Source organism: Crinia signifera, chromosome 6 (assembly GCF_055691185.1).
Source record: "Crinia signifera chromosome 6, ASM5569118v1, whole genome shotgun sequence".
Classification (NCBI taxonomy): Eukaryota; Metazoa; Chordata; class Amphibia; order Anura; family Myobatrachidae; genus Crinia; species Crinia signifera.
In genome coordinates, this window is record NC_139222.1 from 10,571,999 (window position 1) to 10,590,135 (window position 18,137).

Here is an 18,137-nt window from a genome sequence, read left to right on the forward strand (position 1 = left end):
CAAACTTCTCTCTCACATGCCAGAATATTTTTCATCCTGCCAGACCTTTTTATGACCAGGGAGTGTATAGTTTCCACCATACAGAGTTCTGGAATAGACACTCCACTTCAGAGGCCATTCACTGTGACGCAGTTAATTCAATGGCTGCTAGAGGCTTACCATTTCAGCCTGTATTGCAAGCTGCACATTGTTCATCCGCTTGGACTTTCTTTAGACATTGCTGGAGGCCTTCTGGTTCTCAAAGAATTGCGTTCCTTAGAGCAACCACCAGGTGTGTGGTAGTCTACCCACCAGCTGTTGCTAGGTGGCAAGCCTCCCGACGAACAAACACTAGTTTGCAGGAATCTATGATCTGCAAACTCTCTTTGTTCTAGGGAATAGGATTGCCACCTAGCAACAGCTCCCACCCTTCCCACCCAGTACCTTGCTAGGTCTGCTGCTTGTTCTCTCTAAGGTTCGGTTATATACCTAACTTATCCTTTGATTCAAGGCACTCCAAAGGCCTAGAAGAAGCAACAAGTGCAGTCACCTAAAGATCAGAAATTAATTATTTCCTCTTCTCTGCTATACTCACAAGTTTGCCTCAGTTTATAACATGCCTGGCTACAATACAGCATGGCAGTTATTTCAGTTGTTGGTTCCTAGTCCAACCCAGTTTCATTCTTACTCCATCCAGTAGAGTTTCTCAGATCTGATCTATGTTCGTTATGAATGTTCTAGTTAACATTTATTTTTGCATACAATGGTCTTTGCAAACAATGGTATTTCTCTCTTGTTCCACTTTAGGATTGCCATCTGTAAGCTTCTGTAAAATCTGACCTCAGGGGGCGGAGCTTAGCCTTATATACAGCAGGTGCATGTGACTAGAGTGCACCTGCATGGCCTGCAGTATATGTGCACTGCCTGTGCACATGTCATGCATCAGCAGCTAAGCTCCCTACTCCCCTGGCTGTGGTAAGGTAAGTGAAAATTTTATTTCACTATACCATTCCAGCGTATGTCGGGAGGCTTACACCATAACCCACCAGCTGTTGCTAGGTGGCAATCCTATTCCCTAGAACAAAGAGAGTTTGCAGATCATAGATTCCTGCAAACTAGTGTTTTCTATTCACTCAGCTGCCAAAGGTGGCAGTGCTGAGCTCAAGCAATGCATTGTATTGTATGCAATGCAAAACGGAACTGATCCGGATCGCCATTTTGGGATCGGCGGCTCCCTCGTTCTTTGAGAGGAGCCGTTCAAAAGAACCGGATCGTTCGCGAACGACCCATCTCTACTACACAGCGCCTCCCCCATGCTACCAGCGGCGCCGCCCATTACATTTCCTGTAGTCTCCGGCAGCAGCGGCGGCGGTGCCCAGTGTGTGTGAGTCAGAGCCCCGGGGAGCGGCTGCCGGGAGGCGGGGGGAGAGGCGGCACTGGGGGTGAGCATGGCGCGGTGTGAGGATGAGGATGGTCTGGGTGCGGGGGATGGGAAGAAGGAGCCCGCACAGTCCCTATTACAGGTTACACCTGTGTGTGTGGGGGAGGTAGGGCCTGGTCCTGGATGGTATGATGTCCGGTGCCAGAGACTTGCTCCATCGATGGTGGGGAACTCTATGACTTTCCACGATTGAGGGTACCACCGATGTTTTGTGATTCTTCTCATTGAATCCTTTGTCTGACCAATCAAGAGCTTGTGAATGGTATAACTACCCCGGGATGTAATGTGCGCGCTCTCCGTACAGGATGATGGGTCTCTGTGTATGAAACGCGTCAGGATGGCACCAAGCCGCTAATACCAGGACCCCCCGCGCTTCCTAATCCCACCGCAGCGCCCACACCTGGTGCCAGGCTGCTATTGGTCACCCCCCCCCCCCCTTGCTATCACTATGTATGTGTGTATTATGTATGTAGTTTGTATACAATAACTTGTTTACATTTATGTCCTGTAATTTGGGGTAATTATTGGTACATACGTTATTAATCCTAATGGGGGTATCTGTGGTATTATTACATCCTCACTGGACGCTAGCGCCGGCCATAGTCCCTCTACCCTACTACAGAATGCAGCGTGGGGGGGTCATGTTCCCGGTATTAGGGGACTTTGTGCTGCTTATTGTCACTTTATGCACATTGTGCTACGGCTCCGTTCTTTTGCTTCCGTTTACATGTGTGTTTATTCTCCCCTATTGGCAGAGGGATTACGCTGCGAGACGCGCACAGAGACGTTACACAGAGGACTGTAGGGACGCCATCATGGAAACGGAAATATACAAGGTCAGAGGTCACATGTGACATCACTTTTATCTCTATTACTGACACAGGGACCTGACTGGGGAGGTGAGGGAGTCTGGGAGCGTCACAGTGACATCACTCTTATCTCTATTACTGACACAGGGACCTGACCGGGGAGGTGAGGGAGTCTGGGAGCGTCACAGTGACATCACTTTTATCTCTATTACTGACACAGGGACCTGACTGGGGAGGTGAGGTGTGTGGGAGTGTCACAGTGACATCACGCTTATCTCTATCACTGACACAGGGACCTGACTGGAGAGGTGAGGGGGTCTGGGAGCAACACAGTGACATCACTCTAATCTCTATTACTGACACAGGGACCTGACCGGGGAGGTGAGGGGGTCTGGGAGCGTCACAGTGACATCACTCTTATCACTATTACTGACACAGGGACCCGACTGGGGAGGTGAGGTCACAGTGACGTCACTCTTATCTCTATTACTGACACAGGGACCTGACCGGGGAGGTGAGGGGGTCTGGGAGCGTCACAGTGACATCACTCTTCTCTCTATTACTGACACAGGGACCCGACTGGGGAGGTGAGGTCACAGTGACATCACTCTTATCACTATTACTGACACAGGGACCCGACTGGGGAGGTGAGGGGGTCTGCGAGCGTCACAGTGACATCACTCTAATAGACATATCTATGACGAACACAGGAGCCTTGGTTGCCTATAGCAACATCCTATGTAAATTTTAACTTCCATCTTAGTACAGTTCCCACCTGCATCACCAACTCATTTCTGATATTTGTTCGTTTTCATCATCCAAATTAGCACCAGTGATAATAGAATATTCCCCTTACAGATGAGTAAAGGGAAGGCTGTATGATGAGGAGGGATAGGAGGCACCGGGGAGACGAGGATAACACTACAGGACATGTTAGCAGGGGCAAGCAGAGGACCCACGAGACATCCCAGATGGCTGAATCAAAGGCTCACTGGAACCTGGACCGATGTTGGGAGGTCACGCACTAGATATAGGTCACGCTACACGTCGTCCACTCCACCCGACATCACATATCAGAGAGTCAGGATCCCCGGGGTCTGTTGGTAGTGGATGATGGAAGGTCCGGTAGTAAAACCGCCACTGGTCCCCTTACAAGGAATCTCCCTGACGGATATATGGTGGTCATGTAGGTCCTCCACTCCGATGGCCGTACTCCGGGGGAATATAATCCCCGAGGTGACAGCGCTCCCCGGGGCAGGTGTCTACCACAGGGGAACACAGGCATGTGATCCCCAGTGCTGTAGCTGGGATAGGACCGAGGGTGGCAGCAGGTAGGACCTAGGCCTAAGTAATAACCAGACACTCGGAAATACCATCTCTTCCCCAATCTGCAAACCAATGTCCCCTGTACTAAAGCCTGTACATAGTAATTATGTGTAACATAGACCCGTGTTATGTGCACAGATCATACATGACATTGCACATGTATCACATAGATAGAGATTAGGTCCCATCACACACCAGTGACTTCCTGCTGTACAGCGGCTGTGTGCGTCTTACTGATAGACTTCTGTGTATTCTGCATTACTGACCATTACTCCTGTATCTCATTGTATTGTGGGGTAATAGGAGGAAGCTCTGACTAATATTAAAGAGGAGAACCTAGAAGGAGAAGAGGAGACGTATGTGAGGGGAGATCAGCCGTGTAAGGAGGAGGAGATCCCTACAGGTATCAGCACAGGTGAGTAATATGAGGGGCGTGATATAGTACCAGCCAATCAGCTCCTAGCTGCCATGTTATGGGTGGTGTTTGAAAAATGACAGGAGCTGATTGGTTGCTCTCCAAGGCTCAGTACATCTACTCCTACGTATACAAAGACCTGCATATGTGCAGTCACTACATCAGTCTCTTATCCCGCCCCCTCCTCGGTCACTGCCCTAATCTCTTATCCCGCCCTCTCCTCTGTCACTGCCCTAATCTCTTATCCCCGCCCCCTCCACTGCCCTTATCTCTTATTCCACCCCCTCCTCTGTCACTGGCCTAATCTCTTATCCCGCCCCCTCCTCTGTCACTGCCACTAATTTCTAATCCCGCCCCCTCCTCGGTCATTGCCCCTAATCTCTTATCCTGACCCCTCCTCTGTCACTGCCCTCATCTCTTATCCCGCCCCCTTCTTGGTCACTGCCCCTAATCTCTTATCCCGACCCCTCCTCTGTCACTGCCCTCATCTCTTATCCCGCCTCCTCCTCTGTCACTGCCCTAATCTCTTATCCCGCCCTCCTCCTGTCACTGCCCTAATCTCTTATCCCGCCCCCTCCTCTGTCACTGCTCTAATCTCTTATCCCGCCCCCTCCTCTGTCACTGCCCTAATCTCTTATCCCGCCCCCTCCTTCATCACTGCCCTAATCTCTTATCCTGCCCCCTCTTCTGTCACTGCCCTAATATCTTATCCTGCCCCCTCCTTCATCACTGCCCTAATCTCTTATCCCCGACCCCCTCCTCTGTCACTGCCCTAATCTCTTATCCCACCCCCTTCTCTGTCACTGCCCTAATCTCTTATCCCACCCCCTCCTTCATTACTGCCCTAATCTCTTATCCCCGCCCCCTCCTCTGTCACTGCCTTAATCTCTTATCCCGCCCCCTATTCTGTCACTGCCCTAATCTCTTATCCCGCCCCCTCCTCTGTCACTGCCCTAATCTCTTATCCCGCCCCCTCCCCTTTCACTGCCCTAATCTCTTATCCCGCCCCACCTCTGTCACTGCCCTAATCTCTTATCCGGCCCCCTCCTCTTTCACTGCCCTAATCTCTTATCCCACCCCCTACTCTGTCACTGCCCTAATCTCTTATCCCGCCCCCTCCTCTTTCACTGCCCCTAATCTCTTATCCCGCCCCCTCCTCTTTCACTGCCCCTAATCTCTTATCCCGCCCCCTCCTCTTTCACTGCCCTAATCTCTTATCCCGCCCCCCTCCTCTGTCACTGCCCTAATCTCTTATCCCGCCCCCCTCCTCTGTCACTGCCCTAATCTCTTATCCCGCCCCCTCCTCTGTCACTGCCCAGGACATAATGTTTGCTGTTGTCTCCATTATTGGCCTACTTTTGGTTCCCCCTTGATGCTATGACCGTAACATTGTCTGATAAGACCCTGAGATGAGTTTTTGTTCTGTTCTTTGGAGTAACCTATTTCCCCCCAGACATCCTCTGCCTTTCCTAAGTTTGCTCATATTAGACTTCCCTCTAAGGAGCGGTTTTCCTATCCTTTAAAAGGGATGCGGTCATTTGGTCTACTGCATTATGGTCGACAGTCATTAGGTCGACATGACTCTAGGTCGACATGGGAAAAGGTCGACATGATTCTAGTTCGAAAGGTCATTAGTTCGACAGGTCATTAGTTCGACAAGGTCATTAGTTCGACATTGTCTATGTCGACATTCACAAGGTCGACATGGAGATTTTCACTGTTTTTTGAGCCAACATGTGCCGACAGGCGGTATTTCATGCCCTACCATCCACTAGGGCGTGGTGGGAGAATAAAATAGTGTGCCGAGCGTAGCGAGGCACCGTGCCCGACGCATAGCGAGCGCAGCGAGCGATGCGAGGGGATGCAGTGCACTTTAAACTGTGTCCATGTCGACTGTGTTGACATTCAGGTAAAAAAACAGTGAAAAACCCCATGTCGACCTTGTGAATGTCGACATAGACAATGTCGAACTAATGACCTTGTCGAACTAATGACCTGTCGAACTAATGACCTTTCGACCTAGAATCATGTCGACCTTTTCCCATGTCGACCTAGAATCATGTCGACCTAATGGATTCGACCTAATGACTTTCGACCATAATGCAGTAGACCAAATGATCCCAACCCCTTTAAAATGTTGGTGTCTGTCTGTAAACCCAGGAATCGATGCTCTGTGTTGGATGTAATTGACTTTCCCAGTCTATGATCCATCCGTGAAGCTGCAGGAAGTGTATTAGATAACTTAGGTCCTTTCATATCCTCTTCTGAGCCGGCTGCCGTCAGGATATCATCTAGATATGGCCACATCGGAATACGCTGCTCTCTTGGCAATGTCCCTAGGACAGGGGATAGGCCGGTAACTGGTAGTGTCTGTCCTGGATACAGAATCATAGGAACTTCCTGTCTGGTATATGGTTGTACGCGGCCTTCAGATCTATTGATCTCAGGAAATCCTTTCTTTTTGAGACCTGCCACTTTGGTTTTTTAACGTCTCCATCTGAAATTTTCTTACCCTGAGAAATGTATTCAGGTGCCTCAGATCCTCCTACACTCTTCTTTGTTTTGTTTTTTTTACTCCAAAAGTTTCCTTTCAGATACTGTAGAAATATTATGCTGCAGCCTTGTGGGACTTGCTGTAGTCATTGCCTTGGATTCTTCCTATATGACTGCTGAAAGGAATGTTGTGATGTTCCAAAAGAACCTCTTCTGCCTATCAGAGCCTGAGAGCCCGAGACACTGAAGCTATAGATACACCCAATGTAAGGGCCGCAGCAAAAGACAAGTTCCGTTTATTGAAAGAATTCTCCATTCTTCTATCCATAGTGTCATTACAGGACAAAGGTATAGTAGTTCTTGGCGTTCGTTAGGCAACAGCAGCACCCACCTTCGGTATAGTATATCAGTTCAGGAAATGTTCATCCCTAATAGGATACATATGCTCGACCCTCGCTAATTTTACTGGTCTCTTACCCAAGTGTTGCCAGTCCTTGGATATTAACTCCTTCACTTTATGTATTGGAAAACATCTCCTTTTTCTGGGAAAACATCTCTTTTGCCTTTATCTGCAAATAAAAGTTCTTGACTCGGAAGGATCCACCGTATATTTAGAATTCATGGACTTATAAATGGTTTTTAACTTTCAACCATATTGATATTAAACATTCTATTATCCTCCTCCTTAATTTCTCCTGAATGATCACTGGAGATTTCTTCTCAATCATCTTCCAATAATTCATCTGAAGAAACCGCACCTTCATAGTTAAAACCAGACCTCTTATGGTCCTGCAGCTCCAAACATTTCTCTTGGGACACGGAGGATTTCTTCATTCGATTAACTCAGGCCTAGCCAACCCGTGGCTCTCCAACTACACTTCCCAGCATGCCCTGCCACAGCATCGCTATTAGGGAATGCTAGAATTGTGTGAGGGCATGCTGGGATGTGTAGTGTCACAACAGCTGGAGAGCCACAGGTTGGCCAGGCCTGCAGTATCTCATGCAATAGATGAGGCTGAGTAGATACAGCTGCCGGCTGTTCCTCACACTCCTCACAGAAAGTATTATCCTGGGAGCTAGAAATCACGTTATCACAAGTCAGAGACTTGGCGTTTCCTCTTCTCAGGTGCAGACGCTGCCGGCACATTAACAAGAGATCACAAATAGCCGATCACTGCCAGACACATAGCAATAAACCACTAATGTCTCAGCACCCGGCGGCTGCAGTACAAATGGCCCCCAGTGCCGGACTTACAGCCTGAAGTCGGAGCCTTACATTACAATGGCGGGAGAGCACGACGCCCACCTGACACGCCTCCATCTCTTGTCAGCACCTGGCAGCTGTTATTACATAACTCTCCCTGGCAGGGCCCTGACACGATGCCCACACCGGGAGACCGAGTTTTCGCAGGCAATCAGTTGGGCCCACAGATAGCGGATTGTGGTCTGACAGGACCTGGCAAAAAAGAGATTCTGTGGTACAAAGAGAGGGGGTGTGGATCCGCACAGACTTAAAACATGAATTTATTGCATTTTACAATAAACATCGGAGTGACCAATATGTTGGACTACTTTGTTAAATTATTGTAGTCTTGGGGCGTGGCTACGGCGGCAAGAGGATAGGACGTGGCGTGCTGGGGCTCCCTGGACACCTCTCCTGAAAATTAAATCCTGCACCAGCGGTTTGCTCCCCTGACCCCCCCGCGTACCTGTTGTAGCCCCCGCTGTACCTGGCGAGCCGACTGAGACCCGCGGGTGCCGTTTCTGGAGCCTGGGAGCCGGGTGTGAGGTCTGTGGCCTGTCCTCCTTGGCGTCCCCGGCACTTCCGGCCGGGCGCGACCTCTGCTGCTGTGTGTGGATGCTGCTGCGGACGGAGAGGCGGAGGTGAGCGGCGGCTGGTGGGGCTGGGGCAGGCATTTCCCCCCTGCTAAGTGGCAGACTTTACCCCTGCAGCACTCAAGTGGTGGCCCCAGATCTGGCTGCCAATAAGGCACCCTTCAGTTCTAGAGCTCTGGCGGCCATATTGGAGGTGGCGGGCTGTGTGATTCTGCCCGAAGGCACAGTTATTCATGCACTGGGTGGGGAGTGGTGAATGCCAGTGGCTGCAGACTGTCTACCTGCATGCAGCTAGTTGACTTTAACCCCTTGTCTGCCACACTTTCTGATCACTGTCCCTCAGCACACAGCCTTGTGCTGCACTGGATAATACTGCAACTTAACCTGGTGCTGCACTGAATAATACTGCAACTTAACCTTGCGCTGCACTGAATAATACTGCAACTTAACCCTGTGCTACACTGAATAATACTGCAACTTAACCTTGTGCTGCACTGAATAATACTGCAACTTAACCTTGTGCTGCACTGAATAATACTGCAACTTAACCTTGTGCCGCACTACATAATACTGCAACTTAACTTCGTCCTGTCCACTGCTACAGAACCTACCTAGCGGGTATACGGGAGGTTTCATACTCCTGCCTCCACTTATAATGGGAAAACAAAATCATGGTACCCCTGCGGCCAAGCTGGCAAAATATGCAAGGGGCCCTGGGGCGCAGAATCAGTCTGCATCTAATGTGGAGGACACGCCCGATTCTGAAAATCCAGTTGACCCCAAGGAGCTGGGTGCTGATGCACCTCCTGCACCTGCATCCTTACAGCAAATCCTAGATGCTATATCCGGTACTGAAAAGAGGCTGTCGGACAAGATCGAAAAAGTGCAATGTGATCTGTCATTGCTCCGACAGGATGTGCAGCGCATCCGTGAACGAGTGGGGGAGGTCGAGACTCGTGTCTCTACATCTTGAAAATGACACAGTTTTCCTCTTTATTACAAGTGGGTTGGGGAGACTTTCAAGATCAGTAGCTGTGGATGTTGCCATACATATTTTTGATATTGCCGTTATCAGTTTGCTTATATAAGGAATGTGGTCCCTGTTGGGTCTGTGGGGCTCTTTATAATCTATGCTCTGGGAGGGGGGGGAGGGGGGAATTACTTAAGGTTCACATTTACTAATATATGTCTGGGGGGCTCCCTTGCTTGTATTGGTAGTTATTACTTAATTGCCCTCAGAGTTTATTGGGGGAGCTTTCTACTCTGTTCCGATAAGTTCATAGTTTAGGGATTCAAGTATGCCATTGTTCGGGGAGGTATACAGGGAGGGGGTGAGTTACTGGGGAATCTTCTTAGTTATGTCTTTTTCTTTCTATTTCTTCTTTTTTTGTCTTTACTGTGTAGTGTATCATGCATTCTATTTTACTGTGTTTTGCTTATATCGGGGGGATTCAATAATTCATGGTTGGGTGAGGGTGCTGCACCTCGTGCCTCAAGGGGATTGTCGAGGTGACGATTGTTATCACTGTGTTATGTTTTTCCCTCCATGATGACGCACCTCACTGTGCTAACCTGGAATATCCGGGGAATCAATGACAGGATCAAACGCTCCCTAATACTTAAGTTGATCACACAATATGGCTCAGATGTTACATGCTTGGTGGAGACCCATCTGGAGGGAAATAGGTTACTTTCATTGCGTAGGCCTTGAGTGGGCTGGGCTTATCACGCCTCTCACACCACATACTCCAGGGGGGTTTCCATTCTAATTAAAAAAACGGTACAGTTTGTACTAATTTCGGTTAAAACAGACCCCCTGGGACGATACATTTTCCTGCACTGTAAACTACATTCCCAACCCTTTTTTGTTTTGGCAGTCTATATTCCTCCTCCCTTTAACTACGAGGTCTTGAGCCATGCGGTTGCGTTTGTTGCCCAGTCACCTGACACGCCAGTTATATGCCTTGGGGACTTTAATAACCTAATGAATCATGGCTTAGATAAGTGGAGGCCTCCTGGCTCTGTCCCTTTCAATGACTGCCCATCAAATTTTGCAAATTACATTACGTCACTTGGCCTGAGGGACGTGTGGCGTGTTAAACACCCTGACGCTACCCAGTTCTCTTGCTTCTCCAGGACTCACCACTCGTTTTCGCGAATTGACCTAGCTCTGGTTTCCCTGTCCCTGTTACCAAGAATTGTGGATGTATGCTACAAGGCTAGAGGTGTCTCGGACCATTCCCCTCTCATGCTGACGGTAGATATGGAGTGCCGGAGGGGACAGTCCCATTGGAAACTGCATCCCTCATGGTTGCTCCAATTCGGTGAAACCTCGGATCTCCAAAATTTATGGGAGGGGTATTTTAATGATAATGTGGGCTCGGCTTCTGCTCCAATGGTTTGGGAATCATTTAAGGCATATATGAGAGGCACCTTGATATCTAAGATCGCCTCCCTCAAGACATCTGCTAGGGCTAGGGGTGAGGAGCTGGAGGAGAGATGTCGGGACCTGGAAATTAGATATTTAAACAATGGCCTGGAGGAGACTAGAGTGGAGTGGGACCTGGCGCAGGCTGAGTGGGTCTCACACCTAGAGGATCGAAATGCCCGTAACCTACTGTTTAGATCCCACCGTATATATATGAGTGCCGACAAGACAAGTAGTCTTTTGTCACACTTGGTGCATTCGGACCATCCCGCAAACTCGGTTGCCCAGATCTATAGACCGGATGGTGTACTACAGACCTCTACTGTGGATATAGCCAAAGTCTTTTTTAACTTTTTTCAGGATTTATATGGTTCTAGATTGAAGTGTTCACAGGGGGACCTCTGTGGATACCTGGGATGTATTGAATTGTCCCTGCTGTCCACTGAGGCTAGAGCTTCTCTGGATGCCCCTATTACTGTGGCCGAGGTTGAGGTGGCGGTCCGATCCTTTTCCGGGGGTAAGGCTCCGGGCACCGATGGCGTACCGGTGGAGTTATAAAGATCAAACTTAGACCTGTTTGCCCCCAAACTGCTAGATTTATTTAATTGTCTTTTCGACCTTAATGTCATGCCAGACTCTATGTCAGAAGCGGTCATAGTAGTCCTCCCTAAGCCCGGGAAAGACCCTGAATACCCTGATTCTTATAGGCCTATCTCTCTAATTACGACAGATGCTAAAATTCTGGCAAAAATCCTGGCTATTCGGCTCAATGGTGTAATTTTATCCATAATTCATCCAGACCAGACCGGCTTTATGCCGGGCATGTCCACCTGTGCTAACCTGAGGCGCCTGTACACACATATTCAGGCTATCCATACAGAGGAGGAGCACTCAGTTGTGGTCTCTTTCGATGCCAATAAGGCCTTCGACTCTGTCGAGTGGCCTTATTTGTGGCAGGTAATGAAGCTTATGGGGTTTGGCCCTCGGTTTTTGAAATGGGTGCAGTTGCTATACCTTCACCCGATGGCCAGGATTTCTGTCAATGGCCACAGGTCACTCCCTTTTCAGCTGGGGCGGGGTACTAGGCAGGGATGCCCGCTCTCCCCCGGTCTATTTGCCATAGCAATTGAGCCATTGGCATGTGTGCTCAGACACCATTCTGATATAGTTGGACTAACATTGGGACAGAGAACTGATACTGTGGCGCTTTATGCAGACGACTTATTACTGTTTCTAAAGGACTACAGGTTATCTATGCCAATTGCCCTACAGATGATGGAGGAATTTGGTAGATTCTCAGGCCTTACCATAAACTGGGCCAAATCATCCATTATGCCCCTGCGTGGGTCCCCACCTCTTGACCCGGGTATCCCTCTTCCACTTCGTTGGGTTTCCCAGTTTAAATACTTGGGAATCCTAGTCACTAATAATAGCCGTGATTTCATTCCCCAGAACTTAACTCCGATTCTATCCTATATTAAAGACAAAACCTCAGTCTGGAGTAGACTCCCCCTAAACGTTCTTGGTAGGGTTAGTTTGACTAAAATGATCATACAACCTAAGGTGATGTATGTGTTACAGCAGGCACCAGTCTATGTCCCGGTCTCCTTTTTTAGACATCTAAATAGTTTGCTGTCCTCTCTAATTTGGGCGAACAAACGCCCTAGGATTAGTATTAATACGCTTACCAGGTCAAGGACAGATGGGGGCTTGGCCCTGCCGCAGTTTAGACTTTACTATCATGCTTGTCAACTCTCCCATATTAGGCTTTGGGTACAGGATAATGATCGGTCATCACTTCCCGCTGTGTTCCTACATCACATTTGCCCCATGGTGACCCCTACAGTTATTGTTGGGCGGCAAGATGCCCAGAGGTGCTCCTCCACTGGTTGTCCAGGCAGTCAGGATCTGGCAGGAGGTCCAGCGGATAATGGGTTATACTGATATTGATCCGGAGGCTCCCCTCTGGCACTCCATGCAACTCTCTGAGACCGCGTCCTTGTCGGGTGGGCGGCTCTGGTCGTCTCGGGGCGTGGTGACTATTGGGCAGCTCTATGAGGCCAGCGAGCTAAAATCGTTTCAACAGTTGAAGGAGGAGTATGGACTGTCTCAATTTTATTTTTTCAGGTACCTTCAGTTGCGCCATGCCCTGGGTACACAATTTAACAATAGTCCCCCTGTATTGACACCTTCCCCAATAAGGACCTTTATAAGCAACCTGGGTCAGACTAAGGCTATTTCCCTGACATATTCACTTTTACTGTCCTATTTACATAAAGATTCCCTGCCCACTCTGAAGTCCAAGTGGGAGGTAGATATTGGGCAGCTGGGGGAGGAAGAGTGGGAGGAGGCGTTGGCACTCCCCAGACATGCTACGGTCTCTGCAAGATTCCAACAGGTGCAGCTATTCATATTACATAGGACATACCTGACCCCAACAAAACTTGTAACCTTTGGAGGACGTGCCACCCCAGACTGCCCTAAATGCCACTCCCTGCAGGGGTGCTTTTGGCATCTACTGTGGGATTGTCCCTTGGTCTCCTCCTTCTGGGCTGGTGTTCAAGCGACTATAGTTTCCACTGGGATCTCTGATCAGGCACTGACCCCCAAGCTATGTGTACTGGGCAGTAGGGAAAATGCCCCTCTTACCAATACAGAATGTCAGTATGTGATAAATCTCTGTTCTCTTGCTAAGGTGGTGATAGCTAGGCACTGGATGGCTAGTCTGGGACCTACATTGGTGGAATGGAAGGCCCTGGTAAACACTACTGTACAAAGTGAAAAATATGTATACATGTCCCGCGGTACCATGGCTAAATTTGACAAAATCTGGAACAGATGGTTGGAATCCCCACACTCTTCGTCTCACTCATAATATTACTGGGCCCGAATTCTAGTAATTACATTAAGGATTAGTAATTGAAATAGGAATGCTTTATTACTATTTCGTGCCGATCATACTTATCTATTTGTTAGGAGATACTGTTTCAATGTGATGTTTTTATTTTATTTTTTGTATGTGGGATATATCCCCTACTTGATATTTGCATGATACCCTCTTCTTTTCTTTTCTTCTCTCTTTCCCTTTTCATCTTTCTTTAATTGTTAAAAATTGATATTATGGTCTAGATATTTTGAATGTACAGGACTCAGACATTAAGTGGTTAATATTGTCTTTATTTTTATATTTTTATAACATCATATATTTAATACATTTGTATGCAGACTATATTCATGCATAGTTCCGGATATGCTTAATTATCTTTGTATGTGATTAATCAATGCACTACAGTGTTCTGTACAGTTTTTTCTCTCTTTTGTCCAATAAAAAAGATTCTATTTAAAAAAAAAATTATTGTAGTCTTGGATTGGTGGTGCGCCAACACATTCAGTATTTGTAACTGAGTAGAAGGGGGTGTTTGCAAGAAGCAAACCGAAAGACAAATGTGCCTTTTTGGGCGCACTCATTATTCTGTATATTTATTTGGTTTGGTTATTTCATTAAAACATAACTTTTTAATGGACTTCTTGATCTAAAATATACGGAGCATTCATCAGTAATTAGTCAGTCATTTAGTACATTTTCATTTGACTGTCAATCAATGAAAAAAGAGATTCCCTCTTAGGGCAGTATTCAATGAGAAAAATTCGCTGTGATTTCTGGAGAGTTTGTGCTTTTCACGCGGTGGAGAGAGGTTTTTTTTCTCCAAAGGCGAGCCACCCTATTCAATGTGAAATATTCTCCGTCTTTCTAAGTGATTCTCGCCGTCTCTCTCCGTGTAGAAATTCTCCATCTTTTGATGGAGAGCAGGAATGTGAACTTTTAAACTAAAAGGGTGTTTTTTTTTAATTTTGGTGTCAAAAAATCAGGGTTTTTTTTCTGTGAAGGGGCATGTTATTTTTATTCATGTGCCTATAGCACATGAATATATATTTAATTTAAAAAAAAATATTTTTTAACATTTTTTTTTTTTTTTTTACACAGTGCAGCCAGCAGGGGGCCGGAGCGCTCGAGCCGCTCATTAGATATTCATATATTCACTGCACCCGATGCACGTTCGGGTACAGTGAATACTGGGTCCCCCGCTGGCTATAGGGGGGGCAGCCTGTGCTGCCTGGGTCCAGGGGAGCCCTGCTCCCCTCCCCATATCCCCTGCAGCAGCCAAGAGAGACTTTAATCTCTCTTGGCTGCTACGTCCCCCGGCTCCCTGACAGCTCCCTGCCGCGGACGCTCGTCCGCTGCAGGGGTTAAGACTCGCCGCGAGTGGCGGCGAGTCTTTAACACGTTGAATAGGGGGAGCAGGAGGCTCCGGAACACGGAGAGTGCATGGCGAGAGAAAAAATCTCTCGCCATGCACGGAGAATATTTCACATTGAATACTGCCCTTAATGTCAGAAACAGAGCCGGTTTCTGACTCCACCCACTGCGCGGTGGGTGGGTATATCGCTGCCACCACCAGACTCCTACCATGTGGCGTCTGGGTCTCGCTCCCTGCTTCAGGGAGCTGGGCGGTGGGAGTAGAGATGACAGGCTGATGCAGCAGCACAGCCTCTCAGTTTTTGTACAGGGGCATAACCACGCCCCCTCGAGTTGGCCATGCCCCTCCCACTGGCCACACACCCTTATTTACTGGGGCTTTCAGCTGCCCTGTCACCAACTGGTCACTGAACACAGACCAGGTCCTCTACAGTGGTAGCTGGCAGAGTCAAGTACCCACTTTCATGTAAAGATGGCGCTGCAGCACAGGTATTAACCCCTTCAGTGCAGGGGCGTCCAATTGTCAGTGTGCGAGGGGGTCTCCGGAAATATTCCCTGGTGTAAAAAGAAGAAATCTATTTCCATGCGTATATTGTATTCCCAGCACACGGACACCAAAGAAGGAATCACTCTGATGGATAAACCCCATTTTGTTTTTCAGATTTGAAAATAGAAGATGACATCACAGGAAGTTCTCCAGGAGAAAACCGCATTCCTCTAACTATACATTCAGTCCACCACAGTGCAGATACATCGCCTGCTCCCGCCGATAGTGAGGAATGTGCCACTGATGACAGTGATGTTGGTACACCTAGTACATCTCCCAAAATATTTGCCTGTTGTGAATGTAATGAGTATTTTCTGTGGAAGTCAAAGTTAGTTAAACATCAGAGAAGTCACAGACCGTTTCCATGTTCTGAATGTGGGAAATGTTTTACAAAGAAAGCATCACTTGTCAGACATCAGAAAACTCACACAGGAGAGAAGCCATTTTCCTGTTCTGAGTGCGAGAAATCTTTTGCTTATAGAGGAGATTTTTTACTACATCAGAGACTTCACACAGGGGAGAGGCTGCTAACATGCTCTGAATGTGGGAAATGTTTTACAAAGAAAGCAAAACTTGTCATACATCAGAGAACTCACACAGGGGTGAAGCCGTTTACATGCTCTGAATGTGGGAAATGTTTTGCACAGAAAGCACATCTTGTTATACATCAGAGAAATCACACGGGTGAGAAGCCATTTGCATGCTCTGAGTGTGGGAAATGTTTTACATACAAATCAGGTCTTGTCCTACATCAAAGAACTCACACAGGGGAGAAGCCATTTTCATGTTCTGAGTGTGAGAAATGTTTTGCTGTTAAAGGAAAGCTTGTAAACCATCAGAGACATCACACGGGGGAGAAGCCATTTTCCTGTTCCGAGTGCAAGAAAAGTTTTGCTTTGAAAGGATATCTTATACAACATCAGAAAATTCACACAGGGTGGAAGCTGCTAACATGCTCTGAATGTGGTAAATGTTTTACACAGAAATCAAAACTTACCAGACATCAGAGAATTCACACAGGAGAGAAGCCATTTTCCTGTTCTGAGTGTGAGAAATGTTTTGCCGTTAAAGGAGATTTGGTAAACCATCAGAGAATTCACACGGGGGAGAAGCCATTTTCCTGTTCCGAGTGCAAGAAATGTTTTGCTGTGAAAAGAGCTCTTGTTGTACATCAGAGAATTCACACAGGGGAGAAGCTGCTAACATGCTCTGAATGTGGTAAATGTTTTACACAGAAATCAAAACTTACCAGACATCAAAGAATTCACACAGGAGAGAAGCCATTTTCCTGTTCTGAGTGCGAGAAATGTTTTGCTTTTAGAGGAGAGTTTGTGCTACATCAGAGACGTCACACAGGGGAGAAGCTGCTAAAATGCTCTGAATGTGGTAAATGTTTTACACAGAAATCAAAATTTGTCATACATCAGAGAACTCACACAGGGGAGAAGCCATTTTCATGTTCTGAGTGTGGAAAATGTTTTGTGATGAAAGGAGATCTTGTTGTACATCAGAGAACTCACACAGGGGAGAAACCGTTTCAATGTCTGGAGTGTGAGAAATGTTTTACACAGATATCACATCTTATAAGACACCAGAAAATCCACAAGAGAACAAGAGAAAATCCGGGAGCTGAGTGACATAATACAGGCTAGCTGCAATCCTCAGGCACTACGGACAATTAAACATGAGAATATTTTAACATGTAATCTCTTATATATTTGGCTACATCTGTCGCTCAAAGTGTGTGAGTGTGTGTATAACGCTCTGTTCCTGGACTTTCCTCTTAATGTGTGATTGCCTTCATCTGTGCTGAACACTTCTCTGATAAATTAACCTGTTTAAAACAGGTGATGGCAATCATACATTAAGGGGAAGTTTAGAAACAGAGCATTGTGTCCTTCCTGGAGAGGGTCATGTTGGGAGGTATGTGACAGAGAACCAGCCCAGTGAGCCCACAGACAGTGCCAGACACCCTCTGCCTCCCCATGTTGCCCAGCACTGCTACTCCACAGCCACCAGGTGAGCGCCCCCCCCCCCGCAATTCGCAGCAGCCCCAGGATTAAATGGCACATGCAAAACACTGGCACGGCTATGCTCGACAATAAAAAAGGTTGACATGAGTATTTGAAGATTTATTTTTCATTTTTTTAATGTTTTCATATTCATTCTCATGTGTCGACATGGACACCAATGGAGTGCCACACTTATGTCAACATTTACATGTGTTGACCTTTCTGTGTTGATTTTTTCTTGTGGTGATTCGCGTCACACCCCCCGCAACCCCCCCTCCCACGATTCGCGGCACCCCCCGCCCGTGACCCCCCCCCCCCTCCCGCAATTCGTGGTAACCCCCCACCGAAACCCCTGTGAACCCCGCCCTCACGCGATTCGTGGCACCCACCCCCGCGACCCCCCCCCCTCCCACAATTCGCGGCACCCCCCCCCTGCGATTCGCGGCAGCCCCAGGATTAAATGGCACATGCAAAACACTGACATGGCTATGGTCGACAATGGAAAAGGTCGACATGAGTTTTTGAAGAATTTTTTTTCATTTTTTGAATGTTTTCATATTCATTCTCATGTGTCGACATGGACACCAATGAAG

General features: G+C 47.6%; 1 protein-coding gene across 1 annotated transcript; it reads left to right on the forward strand.

Annotated features, from left to right (window-relative positions):
* The first annotated feature begins 1,427 nt into the window (after positions 1–1,427).
* Positions 1,428–17,892, forward strand: LOC146007428 (uncharacterized). Its single transcript, XM_083145777.1, has 4 exons — positions 1,428–1,502; positions 2,176–2,256; positions 3,859–3,970; positions 15,647–17,892. Exons 1-4 carry the CDS (start codon positions 1,428–1,430, stop codon positions 17,167–17,169), a joined length of 1,791 nt encoding a protein of 596 aa, XP_083001903.1. The 3' UTR covers positions 17,170–17,892.
* Positions 17,893–18,137: the final 245 nt, after the last annotated feature.

Excerpts from the sequence above, each read along its gene's own strand:
- LOC146007428 (XM_083145777.1), top strand. The coding sequence starts at position 1,428 with ATGGCGCGGTGTGAGGATGAGGATGGTCTGGGTGCGGGGGATGGGAAG. Across the intron at positions 1,503-2,175 it reads CCGCACAGTCCCTATTACAG|AGGGATTACGCTGCGAGACG; the intron begins GTTACACCTGTG and ends CCCTATTGGCAG. Across the intron at positions 3,971-15,646 it reads CCCTACAGGTATCAGCACAG|ATTTGAAAATAGAAGATGAC; the intron begins GTGAGTAATATG and ends TTTGTTTTTCAG.